General features: G+C 43.4%; 1 protein-coding gene across 1 annotated transcript in view; it reads left to right on the plus strand.

Moving 5' to 3' along the window:
* Positions 1 to 27,036, plus strand: part of CTNNA1 (catenin alpha 1) — a 123,558-nt gene that overhangs the window by 68,112 nt on the left and 28,410 nt on the right. Inside the window, exons 8-10 of the mRNA XM_086621746.1 lie at positions 5,035 to 5,115; positions 5,898 to 6,050; positions 20,117 to 20,209. Of these exons, the coding sequence (XP_086477872.1) occupies positions 5,035 to 5,115; positions 5,898 to 6,050; positions 20,117 to 20,209 (327 nt within the window). The remainder of the gene's footprint in view (positions 1 to 5,034; positions 5,116 to 5,897; positions 6,051 to 20,116; positions 20,210 to 27,036) is intronic.

The following is a 27,036-nucleotide window of genomic DNA, read 5'->3' on the forward strand; positions in this document are numbered from 1 at the left end:
ATATTTACTGGTCGTTTTTTTTTTTGTTGTGTTTTTTTTGTTCGCTAAAAGATAGCCTTCATGCTGTGTCAGTAGGGCTGTGAGGCAAAGGAGACGAGCACAGACATGTGGCTGGAGCATCACTGTGCACGTACCCTCACTTGGATGTGCTACCGTGGAGCTGGTTAGCGGTGAGCCCCAGAAAGTGGACATGAGCGTTGTCAACAGTGGTGGCCAGCGCTTGAGACTGGCCACAGATGTCCTTCGGGTGAGGGCAGTGGGAGGGATGGGACAGGGCACCATAGGTTGGATGTCATTGCCTGCCTGGGAGCAGAGGACACACGTGTGCCACGATGTAGCATGGTGACTGTCACCTCCGTGTCTGGCAGCTCTCTGGTTGCACGTCTTGGTTACTCTTTGGCCTTGCACAACCGCCGGAGCCGACCTTCCCCTCTCAACCGGTGCCAAGGGGAGTGAGGGGCCACCATGGCTGCAGCCTGGCAGTGAGGAGGGATGTTGGGGTGGGAGCAGCGCAGCACGGCAGGCTGTGCAGGATGGGGAACCCAGGCATCTTCATTCTGACTCAGGTTCTTGCTGAGTCCTAGATGATGCCGTGCAGCCCCCGGGCTTTGGTGAGCTACAAGCTTGCCATGGGAGACTCCTTCCTGCACCAAACCAGCGGCCAGGCCTGCTTCCTTGACCAGCAGACCTCGGATATGGAAACACTGCTGAATTTCATGCGTGTTGTACTTCGCTGCTTACCCTTCCTGGCCTTGAATCAGCACTGTTTTATCTGGAATTCGTTTGCAGCCGTAATATCATGTTAATGGAGGGGTATGGACGGCTATCCTTTGTAGACATGCAATTAGGGTAGGTGTCAAGGCGAAAATGAAGCATGTGGCAAGCTGAGCAGTAAATCTCCTGCCGCCCCGTGAAGCGTGGCTCAGCAGTGGCGTGCTGGCATAGGACTTCCTCTGCCACTGCCTGCCCAGAGGAAGGTATGCCAGACACTCATTTTTCACTTCTAAAATCACCGCCATTAACCACGGTGCTGCCTGTTGTACAAACAGCTCAGAAGACAATTCACAGATTACCTGAAGCAGAAACTTCTCTACAAAACACCTTTTTTCAGGTACTTGTGTTCTGGGTGGCAGGCAGGCAGTGGTGGCACACATGGCTCACACCTGGGTGCTGATTTGGGGAGGAGGGGTGCTGGGCTGGGAGGGCGGGTGCTGGGCAGGAGGCACCCTTTTTCTCTAACTCCATGGTCTTTGCTTGACCTAACCTGATGATGAACCATTGAGAAAGGTTTTGATATTTAGAGCAAGCTGGTCTAGTGGAAGGTGTCCCCGCCCATGGCATGGGGCTTGGAACGAGATGATCTTGAAGGTACTTTCCAACCCAAACCGTTCTATGATTCATTCGATGATTTAGCTGTAAACCCACGGGTTTCTGAGTAACTCCTAATACGTGTGCTGCTGATCCTGGTGGCTTTAAGACAGCAGTCGCACACCACCGCCGAGCGCTGCTACCTTTATAAATCAGCTGGGCTTAGATTGTAACACCAGTAGCTGTAGGAAAAACTTGGTCCCGTGGTTCTTTTTGTTTGTTTTAATTCCAATGGCAGGCCTGCAAAGGGAATGCTTTGTGACAGAGATGGTGATTCCTCTTGCCTCTCCCTGTACAAATCCCCTTTTCTTTGCTTTAAGCGATTAAAACCAAACCCCGGTGGGGATGGCTCTGCGAGCTGGAACAACGAGGACGCGACAGCGAGTGCTTGTATTGCTTTCCAAGCAGGGTGGTGGTGATGGTGGGAGAGCAGACACTATGGGAGGTGAGGGAGACGAACCGTTTTTAACATTGATTCTGGCCTCTTTGATAAAGATCTGATTTAATTTAAAGAGAATTTGCACTGTGGCTAAATTTATTATCCACAATACTGGACAGAGCTGTGGTGTCACACTGCAAAATGACTGACATGGTCACCATGACCCTATTAAATCTACTGAATTAGCTGCTCACTGTACAACTGACTGCAGAGCTTGTGATTCCCTCAGTGGAGTTTTGTCCTGAACATCTGAAAATCCTATTAGGAGTCTGAATATTCAGGTTTCGATATTGTGAGACCTTCTAATCCCGTGCAAAAGAGAAGCTGACAGCTGGGTTGTGTTGTGCTGCAGGGTCATTAGTTGGATCCTCAGTGGAAGTTTGGACTAGAAACAAGGATGGATTTTTTTTTTTTTTAATAGTGAGAGTAATTGGTTACTGGAACAAATTACCCAGAGGTGGTAAACTGTCACTTGGAGCCTTTAAAACACTATTAATTTAGAGAGAGAGACTAGCTCAAGCAGGACTTGCTGAGCTGTAGGGTGGAACTGATGGGTAAAATTCATGGGGCTTGGGTGTGTGGGAGCCTGGACAAAAGCAATGGTTGTGGTCAAGGATGACCTTCAATGATCTTCAGCAAAACCTGGCGGGTTTGTGCAGCTCTGCGTGCCCTCCAGCGACCACTGTCCCACTGGCTGCTTCCACTTGGACCTAACAGGGTGTAATTGGTCCCACAGTTAGTGTTTTAGGTTTCATTTTAATGCAGAAAAAGTCAAGAAACTTTAGATGGACACGACTTGACATCCTCGTTTCTGGGCCAGGACCTTGGTTAGAATTGGCTGTTGTGATTTAAGATATTAATGACAAGAGGGTCTGTCGCCACAGAGATGTGGGTGTCCATGGAGTCTGCTCCGCTGCACCGGCCCCAAGGAAGGAGCTGGGCCAGTAGCTGTATGTGCTAAACTGTGAAATTACTGCAGATAAATTAGCAGGGCGTTTACGTTGCAACCATCAGGAGGAAATTCTGTTAACGCTTTTGATGAGCTTCTGCACTAAAATGTCTCAACACCAACAAGGTGGAAATAAACCAGAGCTGCCTTACTTAAAGCTAATGGGTTTAGATGCCACAGCTCTTTCTGTGCGAGGACGTGGGGTGGATCGACAGCGGGAAGTGGGTGCCGCTTAGGCTCTAACGTACGTGTTATGTGCTTTTCGGGGCGTTTGACATAGGACTGGCTGTGGTCTGGTCTCAAGAACTGGATGTCCGTTAGTGGAAACCATCTCTTGGTTTCCCTTTCATCTGAAAGGCATCTGGCCCTCGTGCACCGAGGCTGTTCTGGGCTGCGAAGCCAGGGACAGCAAAGTGGAAGCGATGGATGGACTCACTTCAACAGCGTGCTCCTGCTTTGCCGTAAAACAGTAGCGGAGGGGCGCCCAGGGAGAAGTGAAATGGCATTCCTTGCAACAGCTGAATGTTTGGCTTTCTGCATAACAGATAAGTGGATATCTTAGATCCAAAGATACCCCTGGAAAAAGCCACCCACGTGTGCGGGAGGGGTGCCATGGGTTTGGTAAAATGGTCCCGTTGCAATGGGTGAAATGGTGTGAAAGCATCAGAAAGGGCAAGCAGTGCAGGTTTATGGCTCGGGGCAGGCTTTTCTTTTGGGCAGTGCCAGTTGGCAGGTTTCAGATTTTTGGGGGAACTGCCTGTTGCCCTCCCTGGGGTGCAGGCAGCACCCAGCACCAGTGTGCCTGGAGCTGCGACTGGGACAAAGCAGTCATGTTCAGTGCACGCCGAGCGGGGGCTTTCTGGCTGAACTGCATTCTGGTTTTCATCTCCACCGCTCATGGCAACAGCAAACTGTTCACTAACCAAGTAGCATTAATCTTCACTTTGTTTAGAGACTTCAGCTTTGATTTTTGAACATGGAGTGAAGATGGGCCAACGTCGAGTCTGCCGAAGCCTGTGGCGTAGTCAGAACGAGCTCCTGCTCTTAATTTCAGTCACCTTTTGTGATGAGAATCAAATTACTTGATCAAGGAGGTGACAAATCTTCAATAATTCGTTAAACTATAATGACATTACAACATCCTAATTTTCCCCCCTGATTTTGTTTCATTTTTCTTTCTGCTGTAGAGTGGACTGCATGTTTTAAAGGCTGTGCCCTTCCAGGTATTTCAAACCAGCCTGTCAGCTGGAGAATTCATAAATGGCATACCCTCACTTTAGTGCTGCTAAATGTTTTTTCTTCTCAACAGGATAATTATATTGATCGTGGCTTAGAACTTCAGAAATTGGATTGTGGTTGCATAAAGTGTGTTCCGAAACTCTAATACAAGCTGTATTCTACAGACAAAACTCCCAGCAAAGCCAGACCACCACCGTTGTTTTATCTAACGCTCCCGATTTGACACAAATTAGGATATTTTTGACCCAGTGTCTGCTTAAAAAGAGAGAAGCTGCCGCTTGGCCCCTTGCCCTCCCTTTGACAACAGGGCTAGTGCGGAACTCGCTGCATTGAGCCTTGGCGAAATCCAGCTCCCGGCGGGTGGGCCTGGATACTTACTTAAAATGTTGGATTTCATCCCTGACAAATGTTTTATAAGGATTTTATCTTTCAGACAATTGATTTTTGGCTTTCGATTGACCGCTCAAGAGCGGTCCCTTGTCATAGCTGGGTGTGCAGGTGTGTGTGGGAGCACTGTTGTGTTGGATGCGCAGCTCTGTGGACCGCTCGTGTGGAGCTGGTACCTGCAGGTCCAAGGCATGTTGAGATGTTTTCGTGCCATCCGCTGGCCTTGGGTGATCTCGACAGCCGAGGCTGTAGAAGATTGAGGATTGAAGCAGGGCTGCTCTGGGCTCGGTGAGGTGCCAGTCGTGGGGTGGTTGACTGAGCTGGCAGAGGAGAGAAATTTAAAAACCTGGAGGTTGAATATGGTCTCCAGCTGATGAGGAGCAAAAAAATAAAAAATCTAGATTTATGAAGCCATCCTTTTCTTCTGAAAGAAAGCTGAAGAGTGTTAAAGGTAAAATCTTAAGATGGCAGATGTTCTTGTACTACCCAAAGCAGTTAGGAGTAGAGCACTTTATCAGGGAGGCAAAGACTTCACTTCTAGCGTGCATAATCACTTACAAAAAAAGAATCTGACAGTGTACTTGAATAATGCTGGTTTTACTTTGAGACCCTGAATACCCATTTACCTCTTTGTTTCTTTCTTTTTTTCTAGGCTGGACGCAAAGAAAGAAGTGATGCACTGAACTCTGCGATTGACAAAATGACCAAAAAGACCAGAGACTTGCGTAGACAGGTAATTAATAGATAAAAGTTGATACTTGTTGAGACAAATGAGTGCATTCCTGCATGTTTGCGCTCCTGGAAATGTGTTATCTGTTGATTTGTTTCCAGTGGGCAGTGGGCTTGTCTGTTTGTGTTTAGTGAATTAAAAGCTAGAAGCTTCCAGTGCCAGGGAGGAAATGTAATCTTCTGTTAACTGTGTAATAAAGATGTTGGATTCTTAATCGTCTTTGTGGCAAGAGAGATTTTAAAAAAAAAAAAAAGACGACACCCCTCATATTTTGTGGATTTTGAACATAATCAGGTATGTTTTCTAATTCTGATGGTATTCATCTGAGAGAAGCTATTTTCTTTGAGCACTGTATTTATGTAACATGAATCTTTTGTCTGTTTTTAAAGCAGTGTATTCCCCTTTTCAAGTAAACGTGGATGTGGATCAAGCTCATTGAAAAATGTTTTTGTTCTAGTGGAAAAATGAAAAAGTTAAATCAGCATGTTGTTTAATCAGCTGAGAGAAAGCAGCAAATTTACTCAGACAAAACCAATATGAGCTGCTAAATCAATATTTGCGGCCAAACTGGTGACTTGCACTTATATAACTAATCCATTTTTTTTAAGGAGATTTAATTTAAATTGAAGCAAAAAGCGTATAGACTAGACTTAGTGCAGGGAAAGCCTTGCTCACATAAAGGAAAAAGGATCAATGACAGAAGTGCTTAAGCTTTACATATTAATACAGTAAAAGGAAAACATTAGTGGAACGCTACTGAAAAATAACTCTTCTTTTTCTTTTAGCTCCGCAAAGCTGTTATGGACCATGTTTCAGACTCTTTTCTGGAAACAAACGTTCCGCTTTTAGTATTGATTGAAGCTGCCAAGAATGGGAACGAGAAGGAAGTTAAAGAATATGCCCAGGTTTTCCGTGAACATGCCAACAAATTGATTGAGGTAAGATGCTACAAATGAAAATTAACTTATCGCTAGTTAAATTAAGGCAAGACTGGGCAAAACACATTTTTTCAATTCTGTTGAAACAAATAGCACACTCTGTAATAAATTTGCTTTTTAAATTTTTATTTTAGGGAATTGAAATACAATTTGATATTAAAATAATTAAAAATGTAAGCTTATAAAAAAGCAGCAGCTTCTGTTGCACAGCTCATGTAGTTTTAGATATTACACAATGTGAGTGCATTATGCTGTTACCTTTACTTGCTTCGTTAGTTGGAGAAGGTGATATGGAGTAAGGGAAACTGTGACATGACTGTCCAGCTGTACCACTTGACCTGTTGCTCAAAGACTGTAGGTTTTTTCTTTTCAGTAAAATACCAGTGAATATAAACAGGCCTTTCACATGAAGACTTTTAGAATGAAAACCTGCTTGCGTGTGTGTAAAGAGCAATCTACAGACAAACAAAAAAAAAAGGCAATAACAACACAACTGATCCCTGCCACCTTTTTCTAATAAAAACCCAAAGGCTCTCAAACTGGCGTCAAGACTAAAGCTGATCTGTGGGAAAATGAGCTTAAAAGGGACCGACCTGTCTTAACTAAAATGCTTTAAAGGTTATTTAAACGTAATAGTTTTCCAACAGGTAGCACATTTGCAAAGAGCAACATAAGTTCATACCCTGTATTCATGGCCACCTCTGGGTAACCTTGTCCTCCTGCCGTTGTTTTTGCGTGAGAGTTTTGTGCCCGTCGATGCTAAATGGCAAGGAACAAACATCCATAGGTATTGTTGAAGAAACATGCCACTAGGAATAAACTTCAAAAGCTCCTCCTGCGCGCTGCGGTATGCTTTGAGGCATCAGCTGGCTGGTGAGCCTGACCTCAGCAGCTACCTGGGAACGGCCAGATGCTGGTCAATGTGGTTTTGCTCTCTTGGTATCGCTGCGTTTGGTAATTGAGTCCATGCGTCTCCAGGGCTCATCGGGAATACTTTCACCACAACTCGACAGCTTTAAATTACTCAAGAATAAGACTTATCGAACATCAGTAAAAGTAGTTTCTGACTCTTGCTTGATATTTTTTTCTCTTTTTTTTTTTAAAGCCTTCGAGGCTCTGAGCGTGGCGTGCAACTGGTCCATAGTCTGGGGTGCGTCAAGCTCCTCCAGCTCTTCAGAGTTGCTGTCTAAGCAATGAAAACCTTTAATTCTTTGAAGGTATCCGTTCTTCACTTTTGGCCTGCCATGTTTCAGTGTAAATGCTGTCTTTGTATAGTTTTAAAGCTGTTTCATTCTAAACTGTAAGTAACTAGCATTGTTTGACAGAAGAGAGGCAGCTGACAGTGCTGCTGTGCCCCTGCCTTGGCAGCAGGATGTGGCCCTGCCACGTGCACTGGTGGGCACACTTTGAAGAGGGTTTCGTCTAAAGCTTCCCTTCTTCATGTTGCAAGCCTAAGTAATGTAGAATATTATTTTTTGGGCTTGTTTACAGGCGAAGTTGAGTGGCATAACAATAGCAGTGCCTATTCTGCCATAGTTCTGCCACCTCTTCAGTGGATATGTGGTGTCCACACACGGAGTTTATCGGCGTAATTATAAAGGAGTAATTGCGCTGCTCTGTCCGAGTGCTTCTCTCCCGCCCTTGCTAGGTGAGCCCTTCCTCCCTGCTCCTTCAGGATGCGTGTGCTGTCTGAAAAGCAGCGGGTGGCTGTCCTCACTGGCATGTAAGAGCAGTTTTCACTGACCTTACCTTGCGTGCAAAATGCCAAGCTGCAAATGAGTTTTACAGAACCTCTATTCAGCCCAACAGTCTGTCTCTCAAGAAAGACTGTTCCCCTGAAAGTATACATTAAACAATATTTCTGACTGGCATCAAAAGGTTCTGCTAAAATGATATGCTGCTGCAACAACTTTTTGAAGGCTTGCTTATTGCTTTTGCTGTCTAAAATGTAACTATAGCTATAGAGTAGCGTGATCTAGATGGCTTATAAACCTCTTCCATGAATGTAGATGGATTAATATATACGCTTAGCTTCGACAGAAGGTAAAGAGTACTCCTGCAGAGCCCCTGTCTCGAGGGGATGGAGAGCCACTGCGGAGTCGTATGCGATGTCAAATTTACTGTGAAGGAAGATGGGTTGGGGTGAGTTGCACTTACAATGTCTCAGTGTATCTCTGCCAGAACGGAGAGGGATGTTTGCAAGTCCCCATATGATTCCGCTCTCGGGCAGAAAACTCGACTGCAGGTATCTGGAGAAACAATAAAAGATTGTGTAAGAGCAGAAGAGAAGACATTCCACTTGGTGAGATGAGAAGTGATTGCTTCCACCTGTGTTCAGTGGAAGATAAGTGTGCTGGGGAGTTTATCCTAACTACCCTCAGAAACGCTGCTGAGCAACTCAAGACATCAAATGTGACAAAACAGCTGCAGTGCAGAATGGAGCTGTGTTGTGTATCACGCCGTGATTGACAGGCTCCTGTGTTTTCGATGTAGAAGAGAAGGTGTCCGTTAACGCTCGGCGGTGGGAAGGAACGCTCGTAAAAGACCTGCTCTGCACTAGGTAGCTTGACAGATCCCCATCCGAATTGGTGAGGAGTTTTGGACCTTAGATTTAGTACCCCTTTGCCCTGTGACCTGGAGGAGTCAGTGCTGCTCTCCTTGTGAACCAGCCACTAGAGGGGACTCTGATGTATAGATTTTATTATTTTTTCTTTTTACACTGAACTGTTGCAGGTGTTGGCTAGACGGGAGGGGTGGCAGTGCTGGTTCTGCCCTGGGTTTGCATGGGGAGTTCTTACTCCTGCTGTGCAAAGGTGTTTGCAGGCCCTCCAAGCAGCTGTAAAGAGATGCAAGCACATGATTTTGGTAATTTTATTTTCAAATGTTCCCTACTTGTCAGCAGAGCACTGTCTGCTCTGTGGTTCCTAAAGTCCAGGCAGCCAAATGTGACCAAAAGGTGCAATAACCACAAAAATCTGATTTGCCTGCTGGGTCTATATCTTCTAGAGAAACCATACCAAAGCCGTGTCCCAAAGGGATTCCATCTGGTTTGTTCCTCGTGTAGTAAAATACTAACCTCCTTATCCTGCCTTTTGAAAACTGAGAAATGGTAAAATAGTAAAATGAGACTTGTCTCAGTTGAATAATAGGTTTCAAAATAGCTTTCAAAATTGCTCCGTGCTAACAGTCCATTAACTACCTAGCACTCTGCCTGAATTTTGTTAAAGGGGTTTAATTCGGGAATGGAGAAGCCAATTGAAATGCAGCACACAGGAATAACAGAAGAGACAGCATTTCGGGAACCGGTGCAAGAGAAAGTTAAATTCACTTGTGAACTATGCAAATCTTCCTAATTTTCTGATTTTAAAGTACATACATAGGTTCCAGTGGTTTTTAGGATGCTGGATAAAGAAGTCTTGGTTCTCTAACCTGTAACCCTGCTCTTGAGGAAAGACAACTTGGCATTGGCATCCTTAAGTTTAAAGTTTCTCCCTGGAAACAAGGCTGTCTTGCAACTTGGTGCTTATTTTTCAATGATGTCATTTACCACCACGCTGACTTTTTGTTTGTCCCAGTCTTTGAAGTGTGCTTGTGCACTGGTTGCCTTTGTACTGCTCCCTGTGCTCACTGCAGTGGCACTTCTGGCTGTTCTCTGAAAAGGGAAAAAGCCATAAATGTGAAGAAGAAATGTTTTGCTACACTATTGAATGCTTTAGAAAAATAAAAATTAGGTTGTCTATTTGCCACTGGTTTATACTGTGTACTTTTAATGGAAAAGTTTTTCAGAAATTAGGTAGCTGAAAGGTCGATGAGTGCAGAGTCCAGGTAAAAGCTTGCAATAGCTGTTTGCTTGCTGAAGAATATTTTGGAAAGGGAGAGTTCATAATATCTTAAAAACAGCCAATTATCTTATCTTACAGGAATGAGTCCAGCACCTCTGTGTCAAATGTTTTTCTCAAATTTTACTTTAAAGTCTCTTCTTGGAGAAACTTTTTGGTAAGGCCAGGGAGGCAAAAGCTCTCAATGGTACTTCATAAGCATCAGCTTCTTTTCCAATTGCTTTAATTTATCTGGAAAGACTGCTCTGTGCCTTTTTTTAATGTGCTGGGTTGTATCTTGCATATGGAGAGATGATTTTCTCATCTTCAGTGAAAACCTAGGAACAGATGCAGACTGCAAATTTATTTGCTTGGAAAGAATCACATTTGGGCACTTGCAACTCCGTAAGCTATCCGTAGCCTCTCGCGCTGACGTTTTCCCCTTCTGTTGCCCTAACAGTCTCGCCTGAGGTCCTAGAGTAATTCTTCAGAACTCAGGCTCAAAATAGCATTCTCCAAAAGCCCAAAACCTTGCACACTTGCGACATTTTTATTGCAATTTATCCTGATTTGCCTATACTTGCAGCCTGTATATTCTTCAGAGAGCCTGACAGCTGCAGGTTTTTCACTTGTGAAAAGCTTTTTTTAAAAAAAAAACCCTGAAGTGAGTAAAACACAACTTGGGTTTAAAATAATAGCTAACTTCTGAACTCCAGACACAGCAAAGGTTTTGAAAAACTGAGGCTTTACCTATCCTCTGTTAGAATCATAGAATCACAGAATGGTTTGGGTTGGAAGGGACCTCAAAGATCATCTAGTTCCAACCCCCCTGCCATGGACAGGGACACCTTCCCCTACACCAGGTTGCTCAAAGCCCCATCCAACCTGGCCTTGAACACTGCCAGGGATGGGGCAGCCACAGCTTCTCTGGGCAACCTGTTCCAGTGCCTCAGCACCCTCAGAGGGAAAAATTTCTTCCTTAGATCTAATGGAAATCTCCCCTCTTTCAGTTTAAAGCCATTGCCCCTAGAACTTACCTGGGCATAGCTAGTTACCTTTGTGGTGAAGGTTTATGAAAATAAAACATGGAATGGAAGTACCCAGCAGATCTAGAAGTAAATCTGATCTCACAAGATTATCCCTTGTGTCTATAAGTCACCTGATTTCCAATACACAAAGTTCATAAAATGACCATCTTGGAGTTTTGCTCATTTGTTAAATATTCTTTCTTCATGTTTGCCATCCAAGGGATGTATCAGTACTGAGAGACAGAGATGATGTATCTTGGTAAAACGTACGCAGACAAGCACAGCACTTAACAACCAAATCAAATATTGACTTGGAATGTTTGCGGAATCTTTGGGAAATACTAATCTCTCCCATTTTCCAGACTAGGGTTGTTATCAGTCATTGCAGTATCTGAACACCTGTTTATCCTGTTCAGTAAGCTAATTTACAGGAGGGAAAAGAAATCTGCAAACTTAAGTTTGTCTTTTACTTACTTTTATTTTGAAGGTAATTGTGTATTACAAGAGAAATGTCCTTCCCTATGGTCTGCAGAAAAGAGGCAGAGTTAGTCCAACTCAAGGCTAATTTCCCATTTTAAGATGAAAAGCAAAATGTCTCTTCGGAAGAACAAGCACGTTGCTGTAATCTGGCCATAGATAACTTTGGCAGCAATTTAAAACAAATGTCTTCAGTAAATGACCAGTATAACTCTAATGGGCCCTATAAAGTCTGACACTCCTCGAGAACCGATGCACTTTCCTTGGAAGTTCATTTTATTAGTCAACTAATTCATAAATAAATTAAATCCTACTCGTAGAACGTGCTTTCCTTACATTTATAATCAGTCTAGTAGGAAAGCCTCAGCAGAAAAAAAAAATGCTTCCATTTTCCAACAAAACTGGATATACAAATTTAATTCATCATACATAAGGAAAGGCAAGGGACCTTTTAATAGGATAACTTTTGTTCTTGTAAGATTGTTTTTTTTTGAGGCAAATCTTCTAATGCTGCACCACATTATGTATGAAAGGGCCTGTAGAATGCTGGTAGAGATCAAAAATCATGTTGGAAGAGGAATAAGAGACTTCAGGGTAATCTTTCTACCCAGATTTCGTTGTAAGTGCATGTGGGAGAAGCAAGGGAATCAGTCATCTGACAGTGAAGCCAGTGGGAGAGACGAAGTGATTCAGGATGAAGTTGAACCCTCATATATCTGGACAGCGATCAAAGGTGTTGAGAGACGTTCTTCTGTTTGAAAATCATCCCAGTTAGCTGCTGCTACGAGGAGGAGGGGCATTTCTGCCATACCTTTTCCACAGGGGCAGTCATTACGTTGGATGGTTGTTGAGAATGTGGGGCTTGGTCTTGAAACACTTGGGCCAAGGGAGGTGTGAGGGGTGTAGAAGTTGGAGGTGGATGAGGTTAAGGTTTGGAAAACTGTGTTAATGTCCTTTTAGCCCAGTAGAAACAGCCCTGTATTTACCCTGTTCCTTTTTCCTTTGGAAACAGATTAGAAGCATTTGGGGAAGGGAAAATCTGTAAGAGAGGTCAGGAAGTATAAGCACAGTTAAGTGCTGTTGACACGATGTCTTCAGAGGTAGGTAAAAAGCAATAGAGTCTTGGCCTATTTTATTTTCCAGATACTTAATTCCAAGAGCATTTTCGAGTAGCTTTTTAGGTACAGCTCTTATAGATGTGGCATAAATGTTTTAATTCTTGATATATAACTAAAAGCCTTGATGCATGTCTGGATTTTCATCTTAGTCATTAGCAATATTGGAATATTAGTCACGTAGTGTCGTCAAGGAGTTGCGTGAAGTCTGTGTAGAGCTCATTCTTCTTACGATTTTGTTGCCTTCTTCAAGAGCATAATGTGCTTATAATTGCCATCAGACGTGCCATGAACAGTTGTCTGAATTGCCAAAAGCTGGTTTAAACAGCTAATGATAGGCACGGAGTTGGAAGCCCTTAGTAAGATCATACTGCAGCGTGCTCCGAGTGGTAAGCAAAATGAGATCGGAAAGGGTTGTGATTTCCACTTTGATAAACAAAGAGGCTTTTTTGGCTAAGGATTATTATTCAGGTACTGCCCAAATATCGCTACCAGAAACACTTCTCTTGTGAAGAAAAACATTTGTGTTGCTAAGAAGTACCTAAGGTGAGGATCGCTTTGAAAGTTTCAGCTGAAGATGAGGTCTGCGTTACGTACCGGCAGGGTGAGTTCTGTCGTGGTAGCTCAGATGAGCTTGTGTAACTACCGTGTTTTGTGCTTATAACAACATTTTATCACTTTAGCTTGTTTGTCTGAGGAAGGAATGGTTCCCGTGCCAATAGTTACATCTGCTGCTACAGCTGCATCTACGAGGGGCACGGTGCCCACGTAGCACACTGGCATTCCTTTACCAGCTCTGCTCTCTGTCAGGCCCGTAAAAAGGATAATCTACCAGTTTGAAAATAAAGGTATTCCTGTACTACTACCACTTTACCACTGCGAGTATGTTTTATGCAATAGATGTATTAGTTCCTTTCAAACACCTCTTCCCCCTCTTTGATTGAAAAAGTTTCCTGTTGGCAAGAGAGAAGCTCTCTCCCTTCTGCACTTGCTGCTCAGTAAACGGAGCCCGGTTCGGTTTGTCATGGTGCACAAACTCTGGGTTTGCCCAACTGCGTGAAAAATTTCCCTTCTTTATGAAACCTTCACAGCACGTGGGGTTGCACTCTTGGAGAAAGACGTTTCCTCCAGGCATGGAAGGGGCTCACCAGTGTTGAGCAGAGCTTCTATGGGACAGTTCTGGCTAGAATGGCACCAGGTAACTGGAGAGGTAGTTGGGGACAGCGCGTTTAGGTTTAGAGCCAAACGCCAAGCTGTATTCCTTGGCTAGATTTTTAGGCACACAGATATAACTTGAAAGGTGCAAGTTCTGAGATTGGATCCCAAAAGAAAGATGGTCACCCATGAAAATATTAAGCAATTGCCTCGATATTATAGGGAGCAGGAGGCACACAATATATTGTCTCTGATCCCCGTTCAGGCAGTTGCCAGCCTGTTGAAATACAGAACCCTGATACTCCTCTTTCTAATTGTCTAAAACTTTTGAATCAAAAATGAAAACGTTTTGCTTGCCAGTTTTGTTCCATCTAGCTGAAATTTTCCTTCCACATGTTTGTAACCAGACTTGGAATTAAAATTGCTCTCATCTTCTGCCTGAGGTTGCAGAGCTCTGGAAATAGCAGTTTTCTCAATTTTAGTCCATCGTTCCGCTCAGTGCTTTACATCTGGAGATTTTCTGTGTGCTGCTTGTTTTATTTAACGACTTCGACTATTTCAAGTTAATACATTAAGATCCTGTAGCCTACAACAAGCTCTTGCAAGTACCTTCTGTGGAGCTGCAGCCACTTGCAACTACTTAAGTCATATAAAATCACCGAGTAGTTGACAGCAAGACTCCTGATAACTTGCTCCAGAGTCCCTATGGAGTGGAACTGGAGTCCTCCTGCCATCCCTGCACGCGTTAAAGCAGTGCTGCTGTTTTACTTAACTCCTAATTAGCTATGCCTCTGCAAAACTAGCGAGTTTATGGGATTAGAGCTATAATGCAGACTTCTCCCTCGTGTGGTACCTGTTAGGACTGGGTGTTAAAATGGTCACATTTGTGTTGAATGCTGAGTGTAGTGTACGACTGAATTAATAAATGTATGGATTTATTGAATAATAGCCCTTTCTTTAAGAGGGATGGAAGTTACACTCTTCTGAGAGTCCTCAGTTACCACTTAATTTTGCCAGAACAGTTGTTTCTGCAGATAGATTAATTTTATGGGCTTTGACCCGTTCATGGGCTAGACCGTTTTCTTAATATGGGGGAGGAAGAAATTAGATGAGCTGTACTTGAATTTTGTGGGAATATCAGCTACGCTTTTCTTCAGCAGGTCCTCAAGAGAAAAATGTTGAATGGCTGCCTGTCCATTCTTTTTTTCCCCCCTTTCTTTTAAAATAGACGGTTTTAAGCTACTTAAAAGTGGGAATTTGCATTCCTAGAGAAACTGTAAAATGAAAAGCAAAAAATAGAACAAGAAGCTGAAGTTGTGTAGTTTAATCAGAAATTAAAATGCCAGGAACACCTTTGAAAAGCTTTGTTTCCCTGTTGTTGGAATTCCCAACGGATCTGTGTATAAATGGGTATGGTTTTGCTATTTTTGCATAAGGGTTTGTGAGCATCAGTAGTAAGAGGTTACTGGGTAGTGGTGGACTGAAAAGTTAAGTTTTTCAATCATGAGACCGTCTGAAAACTCTTACTTCTGCAATGCTCTTTATACAACTGCAGTTTCAAACGAGAGTCATGGACTCTTGGAATTCAATTAGCGTGTCTGCGTCGCGATGTATAATCCGTATTTACAACAGTGCTGCGTGGCTCTGACAATTACAATTTTGATTCATGCAACAAGAAACACATCACAGAGCCTTCTGCGGAGCACACCAGTGCTGGGTGACTGCATCCAGCACCCATTTAGGAGGGCTTTGCGTACTGGACTTTCTGAAGAAGCTGTCCTAAAAACATGACCTGTAAATAAGGAGGAGGAACTTGGTGTTGCTTCTCTGAAGTCAATCCAGGTGCACAAAGCAAAGACTTTAACACAATTTTTCAGCGTCAGCCTTTGAAATCCATGAAAAAGAAGATTTAATGTGTTAGAGATTATAGTTCTTTTTTTTCTCTTGCATTTTTTGTCTCTGATTGAAAAGCAATTTGTCAATCCTTTAATAAGCAGTTCTGTGTAAGGTAACCCCTGTGCCTGAGCTATGATGTCGGTGCAAAGAGGAAGTTTAACAAGTACAAAACTGTAGCAGTATTTCTCAATTATTTTCAGCAGTGTAATTTAAGAAGCTTAGCAATGACCCCAAACTCGTGTAGTTGAGCTGGAGTCTTTGAGTTGCTGGAATAAACGGTTCCTTAGTCATTATCTGAACTAATTTCAACTTAAAAAAAAAAGAAGTGTATTTCAGGTGAAAAAATTCTATTGTCAGAGAAGGCAGTTGTCTGCAACAGCTGACAACACAAACACAGGCTGAGAAATTGTCACTAATGGAGAAAAAAACGCTTTAGAAATGTCAAGATTTTTCCTGATTTAAAATTAGTAAATTCTGAGGAATCAAAATAACTAGAATGTGAGATGGGATCACTGAGACAGATGGTACAATATTTTTTTTTGTTCTGGAATTATACCTTCCTGCTGCTAACGTATTCCTGATTGACCCGTTGCACTGAGATGGTGCCTACCTCTAGAAGGAACCGGTTAAGTAATGCCTCCTCCGAAGCATCATCTCATCTTCCAGTACCCTGATGTCATCATTAACACCCATCAGATTTGAGTTTCGGAAGGCAATCAGTGCATGAAACCCATTTTCCAGATGAGTTTGTCCAGCTTTGAGCTTTACTTGGCACCCGTTGGTTAGTGGGGTCTGTAGAAATGGCTGTGTCTGTGTGCTTCTCGCTGGTGCTTGGTGCGTTTGGCGCTGGGGGTTCCTTTCAGCTCATTCATCTAAACCTCAGCAGCTGCTTTGGGTCTGTCCTGCCTTTTGGGATACACGGAGCCATCTCTGGGAAATGCTTGTATACCCTGGGAACCATGAGAGCCTTGATACCGCAGCAAAAAGATGCTTTTAAATCGGTCTGTCAGTGCTGCAAGAGGTGTCTGGACCACATCAGTCTAGTTTCTCTCGTCTCTCTTCATTCCCTGTTTATTTTTAACTTTTTTCAAGAGATTGCTCGTTATGGCTGATTACATTATTTGCGATTTTTTTTTTGTCTCCTTTGATGCCTCTGCCAGTAGTGCTTATGTAAAGGGGCTTGATGATATTGAATGGTAAGAATGAACAAATGCAGCGGGAATTCAATTGCTATTTTGCTCTCAAGCACAAGTGTTCTTTCTAAATCAAGTCTGACCACTTACCACGTCAGTCAGCTACGTTGTTGGAGACACGGAGAAACTGTTTCATTTACGTTTGATTTAAGGGAAATTTTTGTTTGCTCGAGGTGCTCTATTTTATTTGGAAGTTTTAGAAATGTCTGAGATTTCCAAGGGCTCTGTGTGCTTTAAAACAAATTTGATACTCGTCGATCTTTATCTCAGCTGCAAAATGCTGTGTGTTACGTGTAGCTGTCAAAAAATGGGCCAGCAGTACCCAGTCCTCTCTACGGACAGGGAATTTGAAGTTATTTGTCAAATATCACACAGGAGCTACTGGTGATGGGCTCCTTCAGATTCTTTTAAATTTAAATTACTTAATCATACAACCATCCACCTCTGCTGGTACCTGCCGTCTTAGGATTCAGGCTATGGAGCACCTGATAATTAATGACAGTTTAAGATACCTTGTTATAATATCATTTGCAACTTGATTAATTAGCTGACATAGCTCTTCTTGCATTTCAAGTTTCAAGAGGTTTGTGAGTGCTTTCCAATAGCTTGACAGTCTTCCCACGGGCGCAGTCAGTGCTGGATTGCTGGGAATTCAGGGCCATGTCCTGCAGCTCTCTGAAGTCGTCTCCGCTGCTGCTGCATCCCTGCTTCGCTCTGATGTTCAGCAAATAGTTTGCTGGGAAGTTTGTGTGCTAATCTGGCAGAGAAACGAACCCAGCAGAGAGAATAGCTTGCTTTTGGATGAGCGTGCTGGAATGAAGTGTTGAGATTTGGAGACGCAGCAGTAGGATGGGATGTGGCAGCCAACAGTTGGATTGTCTTAAACTGCCAAAGACCCTCAGTCAGGGAAGCACACACGCTTCTTTCATACAGGCTGGCAGTGCCAGTCGGGCCATTTCTAAAGAATTGCCATCAGTGAGGTATTCAGAAGAAAAATGACTGTTCAAAAATGACTGTGCAAAAAAGCAAAATTTCATCATGCCATGGCGGGGACACTCAATTATAAACTTCTTTGCCTCTCTGTGTTCAGACAAAGCGGGGTTTCTGTGCACTTGATTCATCACACTTGGCTTGAGAGAGAGCACAACATCTCCAGATATCGGAGAGGCTGATTTTGTAGTGCTTCAATGTCGCTTTTATTCAGCCCCTACTCAATAGAACTTTGTGGTTTTTCTCGCTCCTAGAGATTGTAACTGCTGCCGCGGAGGCAGAAACGACCTGAAAATATGGACCATAAAAAATATTGGCAAACTGGTGTTTCTCAAAAATATGACCTGTGCTTAAAACAACAACAAAATCTTTATTTGACTTTTAAATCACGCCATCTTATTGTCTTTTGATTTTTTTGAGTCTCTAAACAAAAGCATAATATACTGCAGCTCACCGTGAACGAGGGATTTAAGACATTGCAAATCTACGGGGGGGGGGAAAAACCTGTGTTGAAAATGAAATCCCTTTCTGATAAGGCGTTATCGAGAGTACAGCTGTCTGGTGGCAGCGTTGTGCAGAGAGGAACCGAGCAGGAGACTGTGGCAAACGTGGTAACAGGAAGAAAGGAGACAAGAGGCTTTGCTGAGCTGCGTGCAAACTGCTCGACTGTGCAACCAACGGGAGACTCACCGCAACTCCCCCTCTGACCTCGTAGGTCTTGTCTACAAAGACTAGCAGAAAAGAAAGTTGAGGAGTAGGACACTAATATTCCTGAAGGGTGGCAGAGTTTTCTACGTCTTATTGATGCTGCGTAGTCTTTCTCTCAAATTCAGTTTGGTTTTGTCCAAATATATGCAGTGGCATCTGTTTACTTGGTGGTTCAGTGTTGGAAACGTACGTCTCTTCTTGACAGCGCACGGTTTTAGAGCCTTTCTAACTCGATTTGGAACTGGAGGAAGAAAGAGGCGGTGTGCTTTGCAATGGGAACTTGCTTTTTGGTCCCAGACTTAATAGATTGATGAAAAATACTGGTGTGGATGTTGGTATGTGGTGGATGGTTTGTGGGACGGTAACGTATTCTGCGTGGGAGGAACATCTGTCGTAGGGGATGGCTCAAGGAGGGGGAAAAGCTGCAGGTACTGCTTCCAAATGACTCGGATACAAACGCACAGGGTAGTTTAATTAAAAGGAGAATGGAATTTCCCCGGCCTATAGAGAAATGTATGTGGAGAAATCGGCCCCACTGCTGTTACTGAGCATCTGCTGGCTCACGGTGGTGCTTTTCCAGTACGTTTACTGGGGGGTTTTGCCGGTTGCTCTGTCTCTGAAAGGACAGTACTCGGTGTTCATCTCCGTTCACTTTGTGCTATTTTTACAGCTTTCTGTGTTGAAATGGCTCAGAATAACATGCTTGTCATTCACCTGTCAACTAAGAAATGTAACTTACTTCTGACTTCCCTCCCCTGAGAGTAGCTCCGATATGAGGAATATCTTCAATTACCAAAAATTTCTGTGCTGTCCCCTCCCTGTGTGCTTTTAAAAGGCAGGTGTTTACGAAAGGTCCTGTGTTTCAAGATGACCTAGTTAAGGATGCTGCTGTGCAGCAAGTCAAGGTTTCAGAGTAAAGTTTTTGACATCACGAGATGCTATTCAAATTTTGGAGAATTCTGGATGAATCTTCAAGATCATCTGTACCAGCAAATGTTTTTATTCAGTGAATCCTGGCACAAATGGAGGGCTGGAGGAACACCTGCCTGATACTACAGTCTTTGACTGGATCAGAACTTCATGGAGCTAATGTGTGCAAATTCCTGTATCCTGTCGCAGAGGTGCACTCGGTGCAACACCAGCAGAACAGCTCGAGCTTTGCAACACCACTGCACCGCTCGCGTGGTTGAATTGCTTCCTGAACCTCCAAGTTCTTCTGCGTTGACCCGCAGTAGGATATAGAAATGTTTCAAGGAAAAAGGGAGCATCCCTACGCTTATGGACATCAGAGTACTTAATCCTCAGATGCTGGGAGCTGGATTGATTTTTTTTTTAATTGATGGTTGCTGCTGTCTCACTTGCCTGGGAATGGGCTTTTTAACTTAACTTTGAGTGCTCTTGTACATTTTACTGGAGAGAACTTAACCAAATCCGTGGTAACAATGATTTGTCTGTCCTGTTTGGATGACTGTGTTTTTATGATCTAATGTGTTACGATTTTATGGCTAGAGGAGGAACAGATGACATTAGTGGTTTCAGAATTGGTTAGGACTGAACAAATGTGGATGCTTTGTATTTCATGATGGGTTCCTGGTCACTGTTGAGGGCGGGTAAAAGGTTTCCTACAGAGGGTAATAAAATCCAATTCTAACAATTGTGTCTTGTTTTCTCCCACCTCTGCCACAGGTTGCCAACTTGGCCTGTTCCATCTCAAACAATGAAGAAGGTGTGAAACTGGTTCGCATGTCAGCCAGCCAGCTTGAAGCCCTGTGTCCCCAGGTAATGGAGTGTGTAAGAACATGAGACATACGCTAACGAGTTGGGCAACTGGTCCTGCTTAGTATGTGTTCTGGCCTCTTGGTGTCTGTCTATGGACTTGCTGCAGAACTTGACTTTTTCCTTAATATGTGTAGCAAATGAGATGCAGCACAGGCATCAAGACTAAGAAACTTTCAAATACATGACAAAGTAATTAGTGATATGAATGGGTCTGTTTTACATAATAGCTCTAATTTCACTTGCCCAGGGTCTTCTAGTAACCTGCGAGATGGTAAAACGGTGAAGCTTCAGTGGTTTACTGTGCACATTCATAGAATTGTAGAATCGTTTATGTTAGAAAAGACCTTTAAGATAATCAAGTCCAACCATAGACTTAAAACTGCCAAGTGAACTACTAAACCATGTCCATAAGTGCCACATCTGCACGTCTTTCAAATACCTTCAGGGATGGCAACTCAACTGCTTCCCTGGGCAGCCTGTTCCAACACTTGACAACCCTTTCAGTGAAGAAGTTTTTATCATAGAATCATAGAATCATAGAATGGTTAGGGCTGGAAGGGACCTTCAAAGGTTATCTAGTCCAACCCCCCTGCAAGGAACAGGGATATCTCCAACTAGATCAGGTTGCTCAGGGCCTCGTCCAACCTGGCCTTGAACGTCTCCAGGGATGGAGCATCCACCACCTCTCTGGGCAACCTGTTCCAGTGTTCTACCACTCTCATGGTAAAAAATTTTTCCTAATATCCAATCTGAATCTACCTCCCTCTATTTTAAAACCGTTACCCCTTGTCCTATCACAACTGGCCCTCCTGAACAGCCTCTCCCCATCTTTCTTGTAGGCCCCCTTCCCCCTGGCACAACTTGAGGCCATTTTCTTCTTGCCCTATCACTTTTTACTTGGGAGAAGAGATTGACCCCCACCTTGCTGGAACCTCCTTTCAGGTAGTTGTAGAGAGCGAGGAGGTCTCTCCTCAGCCTCCTTTTCTCCAGACTGAACAAGCCCAGTTCCCTCAGCTGCTCCTCATAAGACTTGTGCTCCAAACCCTTCACCAGCTTCGTTGCCCTTCTCTGGACGAGCTCCAGCACCTCAGTGTCTGTCTCGTAGTGGGGGGCCCAAAACTGAACACAGTATTCGAGGTGTGGCCTCACCAGTGCCAAGTACAGGGGGATGATCACTTCCTTAGTCCTGCTGGCCACGCTATTTCTGATACAAGCCACGATGCTCTTGGCCTTCTTGGCCACCTTGGCACACTGCTGGCTCGTATTCAGCCGGCTGTCGACCAACACAGATGAATTATAGGTATATTATTTTTCACCTGAGTAGAATATAAATATGCCCAAAAAAGTCCTGTTGATAGAGCTGGATTGGAGGAAGCTGGCTATGCGTGAAGAGTTTGAACCGGGCTAAGACTACCTTTTAATTAATAACTTTTTAGTGGAAACAAGGAAATTAATTTTATGTAAGCACTAGACTATCCTCTTCCATTTTGACAGCCCTGATGTTTTAAATGTCAACAACCAGATACTTGGATGAACCCCTGAAGACTACAGTGCACTGTCAGTTCTTTTAATTTATGGCTTTTAAAGCTACAGGAAATTCAGATTTAAAACATACCAGTAAGGGGTTGTTGGTAATGGTGAGCTAATGGAAAATACGTACTCAAAGTTTGGTCAAATGGCATTTTATGAAAATAAGCTGTATTGTCTCAGGATTATTTGGAGCTTGTTCAGGTTTTCCTGTATATATTGGTCCTTTTAAAACCAGTTGAAAGGAAGAGAGAGATGCACACCTGCACCTGCCTCAGCAGGGGAATTCTGAGGGAATAGGTTAAGGCAGTGTGAAGACCAGGGCTAATTTACCTTTTCTCTTACTTTTAAGTAGCAGTGCTATTAAATGGGTGAAGATAAGCACCTGAAAATAACACATTATATACTGTCTAGGAGGCATTTTGTCATCCTGGGGTGGGCTTCTGTGGTTCCCACTCCTGGGTCAGACCCTGGAGCTGGTGCATCAGCTGCGCTGGCTCTGCAGTTCTTTGCCTCCGATGTCTGGGGCAAGTGGGGTGTGTGGCTTGTTAAAACCAAAAGTCAATTTTTACAGTTGGAATAAAGCATGTGGAAGAAAAAGCTTTTAAAAGTACATCTTACCTGGTGTAAGGGCTCGCTCTTTTGTAAAGTAACCGACTAGGCTGGACGTAATGTATTTTTTTGCAGTTATCTCCAAGAATATGGGTGTCTAAAGCGTGTTGTTCCGAACAAATGCTGGTGGTTTTGAAAATAATCATCTTAAGAAAGTTAGGTTTTCTTTGAATCTAATGTTTCTGGTAGTTGTCCAAGTCTGTGGGGGTTCTTTTCCCCTCCCCTTTGTTGAAATTATGTGTGTTTCAGACTCTTCTATCTTTGCTTTTCCAGCAAGTGCCTATGTTACTAAATCTACTCCTTTATATTCTAACCACTACGATAGTCAATATGAAATAATTAACAAACTGTAGTCAATAGTCCCCAACTGTAGTCACATCTGCTGCAGTGCTGTTGTTAACCTTTAACTCCAGGGGTTATGGATAGCACATTCAACGTGAATTGGAAGCTTTGATTATCTATAAATGAACAAGGGCTACAACTGCTGGATTTTGGCTTCCCATACCTGAATGTGTCCCGTATCTGAACTTCCAAGCGTGCAGCCCAGGCTGCCTCAGTTCCAAGCTCATCACCAAGAGATTAGTAAATGACACCATAGATGTTCGTAGCGCTTGGAAGAGTGCTTTTAGATTACATGTTCTCCGGTTGATTCTTTAATGCTCCAAGAGTATTTAAACATGTTGTGAATCCTGGGAGATAATTGGGGCACTTGTCTAAACTGTTTTACAAATGGCATCTGTGTTTTCTCCTAACAATACAGAAGTTTGTCTTGTGCCAGTCTAAGTGATGCAGCACACTGGTGTCGTCCTCCTCAACTGCGTTACTAAACGGTCCCCAGACTTGGAGTGTTCTGTGTAATCTCTAAATGCTTCTAGACATGAAGAACAGCACAGTGAGGTTTTGCTTCCTTTTTTAGACAATTATCTGTTTATTTTGCAGTTTATTCCTGATGAGATTCGCAGCTGCTTCTGGAATCCTTTTAGGTGGCTGTGCTGAACAAATGTGTCAATTGGGCATAAAATACAGATTTAATCCAACGTTACCTGCTTTTTTTTTTTTTTTTTTCCAAAATGGTATTTTTCCAGGAGGATGGTGGATTTGGAATGAGTCAAGTCAATCAGTAATTACAGTAGTCTTTGAAACTCGAGTGAATATATCAATATCACGCAGAAATATGATGTATGAAATTTAATTCAAGGTATTGCTGCGGTTGAAAGGATGAAACTGAGATTTAATGCACTTGAGTAAGTCCCCAGGTAACCTCTGAAATAGCTTAGCTGAGTAGTAGCCGTTCTGGGAGTAGGGATCTCCTAGTTAAAGAATGATTTCTGCAGAAATCAATCTGCAGAGTTAATTATAAAAGCTGTATCTCAAATAGAGCGGTTATTCGGTCCCTCGCCATAACGAGCCTTTTTGAGCTGGCAGCAGGAGTGAGGAACATGCAACACTTCAAACTGGTGACAGGAAACTTGGAAGTTTTGTTGGTAGGTACAAGAAGTGATTCATTGCCAATGTCACCTACAGGTACAGACGTTCTCAGGTTTGAAATTTAATTCTTTGAGGAAAAAGAAGATGCTGAAATTTTTTTTATCTGAAAAGCCTCTACGAAAGCCAGCAGTTAATTCTGTGTAGTGTGGCTGTGCTACTGGAAACCAGCTCTTCCTCAAGAGTAACATCGTCCTCCCTGTTTGTGAGCCCCCAGCCAATTAACGCAGAAATGAATGCGAAGTTGAAGACTCAATGTGATGTTTAGAGCTCCCTTTTGATGGTGCAGAAGGAGCTGTCAGGAGGAGGTCTGCGTGCTCCGTCGTAGCCAGCTGGGTGGCTGGTGCTAAGCTGAGTGTACAGGGCAGAAATCAGGCAGCAGTAGGGAGTCACTGGTGATTTCCTTCAGGAAGCTTTGACTTACAAGCCTGCCTGAATTTTTTTTTTTTTTTGAGGGCATGTGTTGCTGAAAGTCTGTATATCAAAATGAAACAACTTTGTCCAGCCTCTCGCAGGAGTTACCTGCAGTCCTGCACTTGCTAGGAGGTGGAGGAAATGGTCCACCTTAACCCACAGACATGTGGTGGGTTAAGATGAAGGAACAAAAGTCCTCCATCACTACAGTTAAATGTTTTTTAAAAAAAATACTACTTAAGATGTCTTGCTCGGAATAGTTGCCTGTGCCTCCATTTGCCTAGCAGTGTGCTGGGGAAGTTTTCTTTGCCTTCTTGCTAAACACGGAGCTTGCCAACAGTAAATTAGTGAAAGATTTTGTTTATCTCGACTCGAAAACCTGGATCCTCACTTGTAACTCTGGCTTCTGAGTTCTGTTTCCAAGAAGTACTTGCTTTGGGAGCCTGTGAAAGCTGTTTTGTAACAGCATTTTGAATTAAAGATGTTTGAGAGCTTAACCATAGGAGTGTTTCTGATCATACAAGCTGTAGGTGTTTAGAAAGCAACAGTGAAAGTGCCCCAGTACAGCTCTTGAAAGGAGAGAGTGTTGCTCCAACCTTTTGATGTGACAGTCTGCTGTCACTTGTAGCTGCTTTTACCAGCTATATGTTGACTTTCTGGTTCTTTAAAGCCTCTGTGAAGTTCATCTATAGACTTCTAACCAAATCACAGTCAGGCTGGGAGGTTTAGAAAACGATTATGGATTAGAATTTCCATCAGGTTGGGTGTTCTGCTGCCGCCAGCAAAAGCTGCAGCCCACTGCCCTTGAGACTGATCATCCTGAGGGAAGAGGGCTGCAGGAGCAGCATAGACATGCACCTCCCTGGTGTGGGCACGCAAGACCTGTTGTCCCATCTGTAAGGCAGGTCTGGTTCTGAGCTGGTGCTGGTTGCCTTTCTCCTCTGCTCTCCAGCTAGCTCAGCCTCCTTAAAAACCTTGGGAGGGCACCAGGCAGTGTCTCTGCCTGTCCTTTCCACACTGCCCCCGTACCTACCTTAGCACAGACAGCGTGTTTGGCATAGCTCACTCTCCCCTGCACAGTCAAGTGAGTGTTGCCCATTAAACAGACTCTAGATAATTCTTGGATTAAATTACATTTTTTTTATAAAAATAAATTGGCTCTTCTCGTATTATCATCTTGTTTTAATAATTGCTGTTCCACATCCTTACATCCCGATTTTGAAATGCTTGAAGAGCAATTTGCTGCATATAGGTTTCTGATGAGGCAGATGGTTCCATGTGCTGATCACACCTACTGACACAGACAGTCAAAATACCGAAGCATAATGAATCCCTTGTAGAGGTTCCAAATAGCACGAAAACTTTTTGCTTAAAAGTTGCGGCATCTTAGAGGAACAAACTCCCCCCTCCAGTCCAGCTCCTCAAATCAACCAAACCCAAACATGACCTGCAGGCTTCCTCTCCTCCTTGACTCCCCTGTTACTGCCAGTCCCCTGGTGGCTGTTGGAGAAGGAGAGAACTTCATTTTTCTTGCAGTAGAGAGTTAATATTGAACAATTGTCCCATTTTTTTCTACTCTGTGGAAGGCTGTCAGGTTTTTCAAATACACTAACTAGCAGATCTGTCTCCAGACTGTATAATTACAGGTGCTTGAAGCATTTTTTTGGCATTAAACTGAAATACTTACATAGAAAAACTTAACACCTGGGTTGCAGTTTTGCATCATGCAGGCATGCTGTGAAGAAGAGCCAGCACAAGACAGGAGAGGACATCAAAGAAACAGTATTAGAAACTCAAACAGTTACTGATGCATAAAAAGAAGCAAAGGTAGGAGAGAGGGATTCAGTTCTGTAAAAGGAGGGATGGGAGTGTGTAAGGACCCTATGTTTTCGTCACAGGCACAGTATGGTCTGTGGAGTGCAGGAGCAGAACAGCTTCCAGAAAAAAGAGAGTCTCTGAAACCCCTAAAGGTTCAGCACTTAAAGTCAGTGAAATGCAAAATGAAGCAACACGTATGGATCGCTGAAACAAACAGCACCAAAACGCGGGCAGCTTCTACATTGGCTGCTACTATAATGTCAGTCCTCAGCTACAAATGAAAATGCTTTTCCCATGCACGGGGAAGTTGATAGGAGAGTCATCTCTACACAGTATGTGAATAGTAAGTACTTTGACAGTCGTATATGCTAACTGGAAAAGGTCATGTTATTCCAGTAAAAGCGTGTGTCTGTTGGTCGTTGTAGCGCTGTAGTAACAGGAGTAAATATCTCTTCAGAGATTCCTGCAGTTGTTCTCAACGTAACGTGCAGGAAAGGAAAGTGCTCAAGGTACCTTTTATACATTGGAACAAAGTATTGGAAATCAAAGCAAACTTTTCCTCCTCCTTTTGGTGCATCAGCCTCTGTACGCTTGCTGGTCGCTGCTGTTATAGCTGGAGAAAGTGCAAAACAATCTTCTGTGTGTTTTGCTTCCAGGCATTTCGGCTCACCAGAGTCTGCAGAGTGCTTTTTGCTGTATTGAAGCATGTAGAGGGTTAGCACACGTACACATGTGGATGCAAACCCAGGGTTGGATGTAACTGGAAGCGACTTAAATGTCCTGTTTATGAATCTTTTTTTCTACTTAGAGCAAAATGCAATTAGGAGCACGGAAGGAGACAGGAGTAGGGTGAACACTGGAGGTAACTTTGGCATCTGGCGTATGTAAAATTAAATTATGAGCAGCTTCTTACAAACTGCCAGTAAGCAAGCTATGCTTGCTTTAATACAGAAGAATGCAGGTGTTCAAAT

Source organism: Tauraco erythrolophus, chromosome 16 (assembly GCF_009769465.1).
Source record: "Tauraco erythrolophus isolate bTauEry1 chromosome 16, bTauEry1.pri, whole genome shotgun sequence".
Taxonomy (NCBI): Eukaryota; Metazoa; Chordata; class Aves; order Musophagiformes; family Musophagidae; genus Tauraco; species Tauraco erythrolophus.